Genomic DNA, 14,432 nt, shown 5'->3' on the forward strand with positions numbered 1-14,432 from the left:
TCTATGAGCAAAGCAGAATTATAGTAGTTTAAAAATCTGTAATACGCAGATTTAGAGAATCCATCCCAAACGTTCACATGACCTATTTGTGCCTGACCTGTGGTAGAAAATTCTGAGCTCATATTGGTCTGATCAATCACAGTTGGACACTCTTGTAATTTGACTTTAACATAGTGATATCATTTTGGTCCTCTTCTAGAACAAAGGACAATAACCAGCCAACTAAGATTAGGAATTTGATTCATATTCTTCCTCAGAAACTCACTAACTTGTAACTCAGGTTATGTAATTTCTTTGACCCTCAGTTTTCTCGTTTTTAAAAATGGGGATAGTAATAACAAACACAAGGTTATTGTGAAAATCAAATGGGATAATGCCTCCAGCATGATTCAGCCATGTTGAATGTTTGCCAACCTCAAAACTTTAAACTTTATAGAAATGTTAGCTCTTATTAACATTATAATACTTCCAGGAGAAACAGCAGGGTATGTGAAGACAATATTTCTGGGAGGAAATACTAGTAACAGTTAGGGGAAGGCAGTGTGTACCAAGGCTTTGAATGAAGATAAATCAAGAGAAACAGAAATAATCTCTTAGTGGCAATGTAATAGAGACTGCTGACCCAGCAATTAAAAATTGCTAAGTTCTAGAAACCATTTCCAAAATTGGCAAAACAGTTTTATAGTATTGGAAAATTATAATATTTAGGTATGTTCTAGAGTGTTCTTGCTGTTTAAGAGATTTTGTTTTCTAACATGTTGACAATTCTTCATAAAGATGGAAAAGAGAGGGCAACAATGTTCTTCTGGACTTGATATACTGCTCTACAAGTAAATTTGCTCCGCTTGTAGAAATAGCAGAAACCTTGGTACAAAAAAACATTTTGACTAAAGAAAGAATACTGCTCAAGATTTCATAGAGCTTAACCAACTCAAGATGTAAATATAATATAGTAGGTTCTTGAGAAAAGATTTTTTTTGTGGCACAAATAAAAATTATTTCTATGAGAAATAAGGAGGGGAATGATAAAAAGATAAAGATAAGTGAGAAAGTTTTCCTCTATCTTATGAAAACAGGAACAGGTAACTATATTCTAATACAAAAATCACGACACTGTAAGTATAGATTCTGAAAAGTTTAAGTTCAATATCTGCCCAGGCTGGCGATGAATACTGAAGGTTTAGAGAAGATCACAGAATGAATTTGAAATTTTTATGGGAAATTGTTAAGATAGAGAAAAGGAAGAACTACTTATCTCTTACCAAAGTGATTAAAGTGATTGTTCTTTGGATGGGGAATAATAATTTGAAAAGGATCATCATCATCATCATCATCATCATCATCATCATCATCATCTACTGCACCACCCTAGCTTCTCCTTAAATTTAGATTAATTTTCTTTTTTATTTAATATTTATTCTCATTTTGTACAAATAATTTTTTTACATTAATTAAATATTCTTGTTTAAGAGTAAACGAAATACCCCCCATAAATATAGACTTGCTTGAGCGATAAAGGGGAGAGGAAAAAATTTAAAATTAAAAAAATAATAGTAATAATTGTAGGTATGGCCAAGTGGCGCAATGGACGGAGCACCAGCCCAGGAGCCACAAGCACCCGAGTCCACATCTGGCCCCGTACACCCAACAGTCACCCAGCCATGTGACATGCAAGCCACCTGAACCCCACTGCCCTGCAAAAACCAAAAAAAAGAAGAAAAAGACCCAAAATAAAATCAAATAGTAATAATAGTAGGGGTGGCTAGGTGGCAGACAAGAGCACTGGCTCTTGAGCCATGAGCACCCGGGTCCAAATCCGGCCTCAGACACCCAATGATCACCCTGCTATGCGGCCCCAGGCAGGCCACCCAGCCCCATTTGCCCTGCACCCCCCCCCCAAATACTAATAATAAAAAATGTGCTTGAGTCTTTGTTCCAACACCCAACAACTCTGTCCTGGGTGGGTCACATTCTTTATGATGAGTCCATGGCAAAAGTTACTCCCATATTTTTCCACCATTGCCATTGCTGATTGCAACTCCCTCCTTTCGTATTTCTCCACTACCATGTACTATATTTTCTCTCTCCTTTCACTCTGACTCTGCTGTAGGCTAGCTGAGCGGCACAGCAGACAGATCCTCGGTTCTGGGGCCAAGAAGCCCTGAGCCCACATACCACCCCTTAGGCCCAGCATCCACCTGGCCCTATGGCCCCAGACAGGCCATCCAATCCCAGCCCCTTGCAAGAAGTAAAAAAGAAAATGTGTTATATCTGACCACTCTCCCCCCATGGTCCATCCTTTCCTCCATCACTCACATCACCCCCCCCCCCCTTCCCCCTGTCCCCTCCATTACTCCAGATGTCTATACCCCATTGAGTATATATGCTGTTTCCTCTCCTAGCCACCTCTAATGAGAGCGAAGTTTCCCTCATTCCCCCTTGCCTTCCCCCCTTCCATATCATTGCAATAGCTCATTGTAATAAAGAAAAATCTTATTATATGAAATATCTTGGCCTATTCCCCCTCTCCTTTTTCTTTCTCCCATTTCCCTTTTTTCCTATTGACTCCATTTTTATACCACAGTATATCTTCAGATTCAGCTTTCTCCTGTGTTTCATCTATAAAAGCTCCTTCTACCTGCTCTGTTAATTGAGAAGGTTCATATGAGTATTATCAGTGTCATTTTTCTATACAGGAATACATGCAGTTCATCATTAAGTCCCTCATATTTTCCGCTTCTCCAATCTCTATGCTTCACCTGAGTCCTGTATCTAAATATCAAACCTTCTGTTCAGCTCTGGCCATTCCAACAGGAACATTTGAAATTCCCCTGGTTCATTGAAAGTCCCATCTTTTTCCCTGGCTGGGTAGTTCATTCTTGGTTGCATTCTAAGCTCTTTTGCCTTCCAGAATATTATATTCCAAGCCTTACAAGCTTCCAATGTAGTTGCTGCTAAGTCCTGTGTGATCCTGACTGAAGCTCCATGATATTTGAATTGTGTCCTTCTGGCTACTTGTAATATTTTCTCTTTGACTTGGGAGTTCTGGAACTTGGCTGTAATATTCCTAGGGGTTGGTTTTTTTTGGGATCTCTTTCTCTGGGAGATCGGTGGATTCTCTCCATTTCTATTTTGCCCTCTGCTTCTAGGATATCAGGGCAATTTTCCTGTAGTAATTTTTTGAAAATGATGTCAAGGCTCTTTTCCTGATCATGACTTTCAGGTATTCCAATAATTTTTAAATTATCTTTCCTAAGTCTGTTTTCCATATCAGTTCTTTTTTTAATGAGATATTTCACATTTTCTTCTAATTTTTCATTTTTTTGGTTTTGAAGTATTGATTCCTGATTTCTGGTACATTCATCAATCTCCCTGAATTCTATTCTTTGTCTGAAGGATTTGTTCTCCTCAGAGAGTTTTCTTATCTCTTTTTCCATGTGACCAATTTTGCTTTTTAAAGCCTTCTCCTCAATAACTTTTTGAACTGTTTTATTCATTTGACCTAAGCTGGTTTTTAGCATGCTATTTTTTTGGATCTCTTTGACTTAGCTGCTGACTTCATTTTCATGTTTTTCCTGCATCTCTCTCATTTCTTTTCCCAGTTTTTCTTCTAATTCCCTCATTTGATTTTCAAAGTCTTTTTTGAGCTCTGTCATAGCCTGAGCCCAATTTCTGTTTTTCTTGGAGTCTTTAGATGCAGGAGCTTGTGCTTCCTCATCTTCAGACTGAGTATTGTGATCCATCTTGGGCTCATTTGCGAAATATTTCTCAATGGTCTTCCTCTTGTTTTTCTGCTTGCTCATTTTCCCAGCCTGAGCCTGGTTTTGGGGTGCTTCCTGAGCTTTTGGGACACTCCCACAAGGGTCTCAGTGTGTCAGGCTCTGTCCTCCCTCCTGGTCTATGAATGACCATATGCGCCCCCCTCTGCCACAGGGCTGAGGTGGAGGGGCCTCTGCTGTTTTATAGGGGTGGTCTGGACTGTTATCAGGATCTGAATGTGGTCAGAGCCCCAGAGTCCTGTTCCAAGGGCAAAGGACAGAGCTGGGCAGTCTCTCTTCACTCCCCTCCCTCATGCCCTGGGGGCTCTTGCTTACCAGCTCAGCCTGCTTCTGGTTGCTGGATCTGGGCTGCTGTGGCCAGGCTGCTTGCTGTGTGCCCTGAGGGCTGGGCTCCAAGTGCTTGCTCTGGCAGAGGTCCCCTGCCCCCTGCTCCCCCACCTTGTTCCTGGTGCTCCCCTGGGAGCTGCCTCCGGGAGGCTGAAGCTCTTTGGCTCTGGCAGGCCACCCCTCTGGTGGGGCACCCCTCCAACCCCAGGGAGCAGAGCCTTTCTGCTCTTTTCCAGGTTACCTGGAGTAGGTGAACTGCCTCACTGGGTCCTTCTGTGGGTTCTGTCTCTCGAAAGTTTAGTTAGAGTCCTTAGCTTATGAGTTTTATGAGAGAGCACCCAAGACAGGATCGTTCTTGTTGCCATCTTGGCTCCGCCCCACCCTCCCCGATTAATTTTCTAAAAGAATTTATGGATGGGATCAATGAATGGTAATGGTTCCTCCTTATGGTAGGTGTTGAAAGTACAAATTTAAAAAGAAATAATAGTCTATGGCTTTAAGGTACGCTGCTAAGCAACATTTCTTGGAATTACTCTGAAGCAATTTGTTAATTTAATTGGTGTTAATCTAGTGCTCACCTAACATTTAATGCAGCACAAAAGTGGAAGTCCTCTACCTCCTCTGGCATTCAACTTCCCCCTTTCCCATGTGATTTAACCATTGACTCAGGCTGTGAGACTCAAATTCTGAAGGACCAAGTCTATTTTCTCTAGCGTCTTCAGGAGTTTGTATTTCTTAACCTTTCCATCTCCGAGTGACCAAACAAACACAAAGACAACTTGATTGAACACTTTGAATATATATCATTTCCCTTTGGTCTATGAAGTTGTCTGACTAGGTTTTTGCAGCTCAGTGAGCATTTTTTTTGAGACTCATCTACCTTAAGCTGGTTTTATTTTTTTCCTGGTACTGAGTATACTATTCTAACTTAGTTTAGAAGGTCCTGACCTATCTTTTGTTTGCCAAATGGTGAAATTTGAATTTAACATGCATTCCTGAGGGACATTATCTTCACTCAAAGCTTAAATGTATCCTCCTTTAAGCCCCAAATATCAGATACTTTACTTCATAAATGCTTATTTTTCTCTTTTTAACTGCCACTTTGCTTGAAAAAGAATCATTTGCTCTGATGATCAAATGATGTTGAAGAGGGGATTTGAAAAGAACTAAAACTGGTTCATATTTTTACTCTTTTCTGTATACATCCAAATCCATAGTAGAATTACTAATTCATTATGAAGGCTATGAAGAGATGAATCTCTCTATTCTTAAGGAGAGTCATTCCTTGTAAACCAGAGGAAAAAAGAGAAAGTAAAAATAGTTACTCCAGCAGTGAAATCTGACCACATCTGCATTATTTTTCACCTATAATCCCTCCTTTTGCAAATAAGGAAGGGAGATAACATTTCTTCATTTCTAATTTGCAGTCCAGTTTGGTCATTATAATTATATTGCTCATTTTTGAGTTTTTTGTTGTTAGATAATATTTTCCTAGTTCTGCTCATATTGCTTTATACCTGTTTGCATAAATCTATGGTTCATAGAATTCTTCATATTCAGCATTATTAGCATAGCTCTAGACATAGAAGAAATTTGAGACACCAACTGTCCAATCTTCTCATTTTACAGATGAGGACATTGAAATCCAGAGAGTGACTTGCCTAGAGGTGAGAGGTGGGATTTGAACCCAAGTGCCCTGATACTAGAGCCTGTGATTTATTTTTCCCCATGTTGCTATTATTATTATTCATGAGAGTGTAGAAAAGTTATTGAGATCCTCCCCTGACAATAGGAACATCCCTTGGAAGCTGTGCAGTGTAAATTAAGTCATGATTTTGCCATTAAGACCTTCATTATTGATATAGTTGGATAATTTTTATCTCCCTCAATAAAAATTGATCACCCCCCCATAATGAATGATTAGGAAATTTATGGATCATTGATTAAAAACAAGGTGTGTAGAAATCTGGGAAAACTTGGTGTCTTAGGAAGGTTTTAATGAAAGATTCAGGGTTTTTTTAAATAGTGTATTTTGATGTTAGGAAATTATCAGGAAAAAGGTAAACACAATTCAGTAGACAAAAGCTTATTTGAGAGGAATGGAATAGATGTGGAAAGAAAAATAAGAATAGTGTATAAACAACCACATGAAGGACATGCTTAGAAAAAGAAGAGGATGTTAGAACTGAGTGAATAGCTATTTTGGGATCAAGAGGAGGGAATGGACTTAGTTAAACTTTCTAAAATAATTGATTTTTGGTAGCAATATATGTTGATTAGTGGAGGAATAGTGCTGTGGGTAGGAAATGAGAAAGAGGTCTGAGAAGAAAACAGTTTTTAGAATATGAGATAATTAGAAACTTAGACTGCAGCTATGGTCATCAAAATTGAAATAACAAAGTTAATTGTAATTGTTGAAGTGATAGATGTTTTTGAGATTATAGTTGTGATTTCAGAGATTAAGGAACTTCAGTTGCCATTTGATTCAAATTCATATTTGAAAAAGAAATACCTCTGAAGACTTGAACAAGTAATCTTTTATTCTTTGCTTGAAAAGTTGGAACTGAGGTAGGATGAGGAGGAGAAGGTGCTCTTCTTCCTGATGAGGCAGCTTGACTTTTGGTTAATTCTGATTACTTAGGAAGTTTCTGTCAATCTCTGAAGTCTGCCTCTTTGTAACATTTTTCTTTTTTCTTTTTTTCTCCTGGGGACAAGTAGAACAAGTCTAATCTCTCTGTTCTGTGACAATCCTTAAATTATCTAAGGATGGCTAGCTCTCTCTTTCTTTTCTAGGTTAAACATAGAACATCATTATGGAGCAGTGGATGGATTACAGTAGTTGTAGTCAGGAAAATCTGGGTTCAAATTGTTTCTGACAATTAATTTCCTTACCTACAAAATAAGGTTAATAGGCTACCTTACAAGGGTTGTTGTAAGGAACAAATGAAATAAAGTTTGTGAAATGCTTTGCAAATTTTAAATCTAGATAATATTATGGTATTATTAAACATCCTTTTTTTCTACTAAGCATCCTTTATTCTTTCAGTCAATCCTCAAAATAGTATGAACTCATCCATTGCTATCCTAGAATATTCTTAAACTTAAAATCTTTCCTAAAATGTGACAAGCAGAACCAAACATATTATTGGTAATGGATTAAAAATAGAATATAAAGTTCTATGATGAATTGAAGAATTATACAAAATTCCTTGCTTGAAAGATCAGAGAAAAGGTTAACATTTTCCAATTTCTTAAAATTTTTAAAAATTTTGACTTGGTTAACATCAACAAATATGAACATGTATTTTTAAGAGTATCGTATGACGTAAATCTCTGCTGTCTATTTCATTTTTGAGGTATATATTAAATATAACTTGGTTGTTTGAACATTGCTCTGCTTACTATGTTTCCTCCTATTCTCTGATTCATTTTCCTGTTTCATTCCTCCATTATTTCTATCCTCCCCCAAAACTCAACTTGTCCTTTATGACAAGTAAGTATAATTAAGCAGAATACCATGTCTGGAAACGCATATCTTGTTCTGCACCTTTCCTTCATCATATCTCTGATAAGAAGTGGGAAGCATGAGTCATCAGTCTTTTGGAGTCATGATTTGGTCATTGCATTGATCCTAGCTTTTAAGTCATAGAAGGATATCTTCAAGTTTTTCTACTATCTTTTTTGAAATCACATTAAATCTTGTAATGCATATTAATTTCACTCTTTATTTTATTTAGTTTAAGGAAAAAATCTCCAAACGATTCAAGTCCCATCCTGATCAACTTGTGCTAATATTTGCTGGAAAAATTTTAAAAGATCAAGATACTTTGAGCCAGCATGGAATACATGATGGACTTACTGTTCACCTTGTCATAAAAACACAAAACAGGTAAGTTTTGAACAAACATTGTAGGAATATTTTTATTTCAGTATGTCCCTATTCCTGATAATATATATTTTCCTGAAATAAGCGACTATTTATAAACTCTTTTGAGAAATTCAGTTCCTTTTTTATGACTGTTGATTAAAATTAATGTGTCATAAGAACAAAGTTGGTTTTTAATAAAATTATAGATGATGGTTAAAGAGTTAATTTAATTAGTTTTTCTTTTTAGCTCCCCATGCTGTGCTACATTGATTTTCAGTATAGTAATAATGAAACTCAATAATGTCTTATATTTCTGAACTTGGACTGATTATAGAATTCATACTGTTCAAAAAATTTTAAATATTGTATTTGTTTTTCTAGTTACAAACAAGTGGGGTTTTTTGTCTTTTTTTTTATTTTTAAGGTTTTTGCAAGGCAGTGGGGTTAAGTGGCGTGCCCAAGGCCACAGAGCTAGGTAATTTGAAGTGTCTGAGGTCATATTTGAACTCTTCCTCACTCCAGGGCCAGTGATCTATCCACTGCGCCACCTAGCTGCCCCCATACAAGTGGTTTTTATCGATTATTTTTTGCAAGGTTTTGAGTTTTACAATTTTTTCTCTTCCTCCCTTCCCTCCCCCTTCTCCCTGACAGAAAGCAATCTGATATAATCTCAGTATTTATGACCATGCTAAACATAGCTCAATTTTGAACATGTTGTGAGAAAAGAATCAGATCCAAACAGAATAAAGAAAACATTAGAGGGGAAAAAATGATTTAATACATAAGAAGCTTTTAAAAACTGAAGATAATAAACTTTGGTCTTCATTTAATAAACTCCACAGTTCCATCTCTGAGTGTGGATGGCATTTTTTTATTTTCCACCATTTGATTATTGAACTGCTGAAATGAACAAAGTCCATCATGGTTGATCCATGAGCCCATGTTGTTGTTCATGTGTATAATATAGAAGACTGGTTCTGCTCATTTCACTCAGCACCAATTCATGCAAATCTTTTCAAGCTTTTCTGAAATCTTGTCCGTCACGATTTATTATAGAACAGTAGTGTTCCATCACATAAATATACCAAGATTTGTTTATCCATTCCCCAATTGCTGTGCAACCCTTCAATTTTCTATTCTTTGCCACTTGAAAAAGAGCTTCTGTGAATATTTTTGCACATGTGGGATTTTTACACTTTTTCATGATCTCTTCCAGGATGCAGACCCAGTAGTGATATTGCTGACATTTTTATTACCCTTTTAACATAATTCCAAAATGCTCTCCCGAAAGGCTGAAACAGTTTGCTACTCTACCAATACTGCATTAGTGTCCCAGTTTTCCCATATCCTCTCCAACGTTGATCATTTTCCTTTCTGAGAGGTGTGAGGTGGTACCTCAGAGATATTTTAATTTGCTTTTCTCTAATCAATAATGATTTAAGGGGCAGCTAGGTGGTGCAGTGGATAGACTACCTGCCCTGGAGTCAGGAGGATCTGAGTTCAAATCCAGCCTCATACACTTACTAACTACTTAGCTGTGTGACCTTTGAGCAAGTCTCTTAACCCCCATTGCCTTGCAAAAAACACCAAGTAATGATTTAGAGCAATTTTTCAAAAGTCTATTTATAGTTCTTTGTCTGAGAATTGCCTTTCCATATCCTTTGATTAATTATCAATTGGAGAATGACTTGTTATAAATTTGACTCAGTTCTCTATATATTTTAGAAATGAGTCCTTTGTTAGAGACTCTAGTTGTAAAGATTGTTTTCCAACTCACTATATTCCTTTTAATCTTAGTTGCAGTTGTTTTGTTTGTACAAAAATGTTAATGTAATCAAAATTGTCCAGTTTTTTTTTTAAATATTCTATTTCTTCTTTGGTCTTAAACTGCTCTCCTTTCCATAGATCTGGTAGGAAAACTATTCCTTGTTCTCCTAATTGGCTTATTACCTTTTATGTCTAAAACCTTCACCTATTTTGATCTTATCTTGGTGTAGGGTGTGAAATGCTTGTGTATACTTAGTTTCCCATTATCTTTAAAAAAAATATTTATTTATTTAAGTCAGTGGGGTTAAATGTGAGTTGCCCAAGGTCACAGCTTAGCAATTAAGTGTTGAGGCCGGAGTTGAACTCGGGTCCTCCTGATTCCAGGGCCGGTACTTTATCCACTGCACCACCTAGCTGCCCCTCTGCCATACTATCCTCCAGTTTTCCCAGCTTGTTTTATTGAAGAGGAACTTATCCTGTTTTAAACAACCTGAAACAATAAAATTGAGACTGGAATCCTGACATTTGAAATAAGCCAGTGGCAAAAACTATAATTGCCACTAACCTTCTTAAGGGCTGTTACATTTGTCAGTTTCCAACAGTATATTTAGTTTTCTGTTATCCATAAGAAAATAACTATTTTTGAAAGTGTCTCTAAATAAATTAATAAATGCTTAATTCTTCTGAATATTAGCAACCAGGATAAATGTTCTTATTTGAGACAAAATTCTTAGTTTAGGGTACAGTAGTTATGGATCTGATTCATACTGTTGATTAAAGAATTCTTTTGCAAGACAGTCTTTGATAAGGATAGCTACTGTTCTTTGTAATTGTGAGGTTGTATTCTTAAACATTATAGGTGACATTTTTAAGTTTTTTGCAAGGCAATGGGGCTAAGTGGGTTGCCCAAGGCCACACAACTAGGTAATTATTAAGTATCTGAGTCTGGATTTGAACTCAGGTACTCCTGACTCCAAGGCTTGGTGCTTTATCCACTACTCCACCTAGCTGCCCCGACATTAATTTTCAATAGTAGATTATGGTATTATTAAACATCCTTAATTTCTTTCATCATTCCTTACATGGTATGAACTCACCCTTTACTGCTTTCCTCCAGAAGCATTAGTAGTTTCCTCTGATTAGGGTAGACTTTCCCACTTAAATTGATAACTGATTAAGCACAATACTATTCTCTGTTCTCTTCATCTTTACTAGTACCCTTGCTCCCATTCACTCCCTGGCAAACACCATCCTGAATTACTACTGTCATTTACCTCCCTTGTTCCTACTTAGCTACTGCTGAAGAGAGGTAGAGGAAAATTGAACCATATTTAATTCACAACAAATTTATTTTATCTTACCTTAATGGTAGTAAGATGATTCTTCTAATTCACAGTCCTTCTTAATTTACTCATAATATCAAATAAGATAAATTTGAAAAGTGATTAATACATTAATACATTACGCATTTAATAAAGCTTCTAAATCAAGTCCATTTTTATGAACTCCCACTTCTTGTTATTTTACAACCCTGACTCAGTTTCCAGGTAATGGTCATGTGGATGTCAAATGCCTTAAGCCAAATTTTAGATTTATCCGGTGAGACATTATTCAAATGTCACATTTGGGGAAGTCAAGTCAAAAGGGTCCAACTTCAGGATGCACTGAAAGTCTCTCCTTAAGCTTTTTATCCCAATACACCTGCCACCTGTTTAGTCTCCAAACCTCCAAAGGGTTTCCAGACTTCAGGAGAGCATTGACTCAACAGCATTGCTTTTGCTGATTATACCTGAGATCAGACACAAAATAAAAGCCAATTAAAAGTCCCGTGATCTAAAATAGTAATTCCATCAAATTAGATCTCCAAGTGAATCCACTTCACAAGGACTAAATGCTCATTCTAATCTGGATGGGGGGCGGGAGGCTCACAATCATTCCTCTTTCCTGCACATATATCACATACCTATGAGTGTCCCTCTCATCAGAATACATTAAATAGGGTTACTTTCTAAACTTAATTCCAAAAAGCAGTCAAGTTCCCTTAGCATCTGGAGTATTCCTTAACATATAAAAATATTCTTCACATTTATGTTCCATAATTTAACTGGACCAGGCTATCCTTCTGGTGGCATTAACTTCTGATCTCTGGACTCAACATCCCTTTGCCTGAAATCGTATCTGTTTTATTTCTGGATAAAGATGGTATGTTAGAGGCCTTTTGGCTAGGAACCCTTCTAGCCTGCTGTATTACACAATAAATAAACACCTCTTTTGACTTGGAGATTATTCTCAGAATTCTCACATATTGATGAGGCAGAGATTGTCACAAAAAAAACAAATTATTATCATTATTGCTTTCCCATGTTGCTCAGTTGTTTTTACTTCAAAGCAAACAACCATAACTTTGAGATATAAATATAAATATATAAATATATGTTATATATAGTTACATACTTTATATATTTACATACTTGAAACCACAAAAATTTCAACATATATATATATAATTGGCAGGTTCTTATGCAAACAGTTCTCTGTACTAAACCTGTTTACGTATCATTGCTTTCAGAATTCTCTCAATCTATTGGACTGTCTTAAGGGATTCTAAATTTTCCAACATGTCTTATTAATTACAAATGTAACACAACAGTAATGAATATAACAATTAAGTACTAGATTTCACAAAACAATCTTTCCATTATTACGTTTTTACCTGGATTTACAGATCTAAGACACCACACAATATTTAAAAATTTCAGGGAACCCAGAGAGTTGTGACCTTCGATAATTTCTCTCATCCCTACAAAACAACCAGTATCCCTACAAAACCATTACTATCAGGTTTTTTACATTATTACAGTAAAGTAGTATATATTTCCAAAAGTAGATAACATATTTGATTACTGTTCAACATCTTACTCATTGATAAGTCATCTAATTGTGATTACATAATTTTTAATTTCCTAATCGTTTTCCAAAACCCCTCACCTTTATTCAACATCACTGGGTAGGGTATCTTGCAATTAAGATATAACTCCCAATCTCTTATACACTATCCTTCTGAACTGACTTTAAAGTGGTGGAAGAAATCTGCAATTTTACTACTATAAAATTTAAACATTTAAATTTTGTTTTACGGAGGTTAAGAATTTAAAGTTTTCCATGTTGACATCTCATTCTCTTAAAGCAAAACAATAGCTTCTCTTAAGGTTAATCTTATAATTAATTTTATACACAAATTTCTATTTCCCCTTTATTTCATATATACTTCTATTTTCAAAACAATGAAAATAAGATTCTTCATGAATTTAATATTATATATTAATGATTTCAAAAGCCCACTGTACACTTTTTACCCATACCAGTGTTACATTTACATATATAATTTCTTCTTAAATAACAGATATTAAATAAGCTTTTTACATGAGGTGAAAAAAAAACCTTGATTGATATAACCTATTGGTAAGGTAATCTCTAGTTTTCTCATAACACATCTTTACAACTGTGATAGATTAAAATCTTTTCCCTCCTATGACTCTGGAGGAGCCATAAAACATTAGAATAAAAAAATCATTTTTTTCTTTACAAATCTCTTAATTTATATGTATCTTCAGATTACTTTGCACACAAGATTAGCACCTTATAGAATTAGCCAGTTTTAAATTAAAATTTACCTAGCAATTGTTTTCATATCAAACTTTTCACGTTATGGGGTTAATACTTTCCAATCAAGTCACTGCCAGATAATGCAAAAGTAGTAGTTTAATGTAATTAAACTTCAGATTATCCCACCTCATTTAAACACGTATCTCCATTTGAACTTTTAGCTTTCTATACTTTTTTTCTTACATTGATTTTTTTTTAAAATCACCTCCTAAAGCTCTCCAAATCCCTAAATCAATCTTTTTTACTTAAACAACATCAAACCTGCTCAAATCTTCTGCCTACTTGCTTTAACCAATTTCCATACCTAATAAATGGTTCAAAAAACCCAACTGTCTGTATGCCTTGTCTTCCCATTTCTTTCAAAACCTATTACTTAGACTATAAAACTTACATTTTCCCTTAATATACTGTTCCACTTACACTATTCATTTTCATGAACTCTTTTCGACTGTAGTTATACTGAACTAGATCCCCTTAGCTTATTTAATACTTTATTTTGCAACTTTAAAAACCACATACATGATTCCACTTTTCACAATACATTTTCCATTCAAAAGTTTTAATATTTAACACTTCTTGATTTTAACTGCTAAAACTTTTGAGAAGGCAAACAACATCTTAAAAAAAATCCTCATAGCCTAATTGCAATATCCCCTGCTTCCCTATTCAGATAAGGAGGAAGGTCCAAAATCTTTCTGTTCTCAGATCCCGACTTGTTCCATTACTCTCTGTAATAACTAACATTACCAGAATCCACTAACAAACTCCTGAAGCTTTAATGTCACCATATCATTCTGATAAAAGATTTAACTATTTAGTTTCCCTTTTTTGGCATTTCTGTATAGCTAAATTGTATACTTTAGAATTAACCTGATGCTTGTCTTTCTGAAATTTTACTATCCCAAACTTTCTCAAATCAAAATTAAAAACATTCTTTCTATGATTTCTTTATTTAATATATTTGGTAATATTCACTCTCTTGTTTTATTAACTTCAAAATAAGGTCTTATTATTTAATTTACTAA

General features: G+C 35.5%; 1 protein-coding gene across 2 annotated transcripts in view; it reads left to right on the forward strand.

Annotated features, from left to right (window-relative positions):
* The window catches only part of UBQLN1 (ubiquilin 1), a 60,939-nt gene that overhangs the window by 21,957 nt on the left and 24,550 nt on the right, over positions 1 to 14,432 (forward strand). For both annotated transcript variants that reach the window (XM_074196646.1, XM_074196647.1), the window contains exon 2: positions 7,844 to 7,995. In XM_074196646.1, the coding sequence (XP_074052747.1) occupies positions 7,844 to 7,995 (152 nt within the window). The remainder of the gene's footprint in view (positions 1 to 7,843; positions 7,996 to 14,432) is intronic.

This window comes from Macrotis lagotis, chromosome 8, assembly GCF_037893015.1.
Source record: "Macrotis lagotis isolate mMagLag1 chromosome 8, bilby.v1.9.chrom.fasta, whole genome shotgun sequence".
In the NCBI taxonomy this organism is placed as follows: Eukaryota; Metazoa; Chordata; class Mammalia; order Peramelemorphia; family Peramelidae; genus Macrotis; species Macrotis lagotis.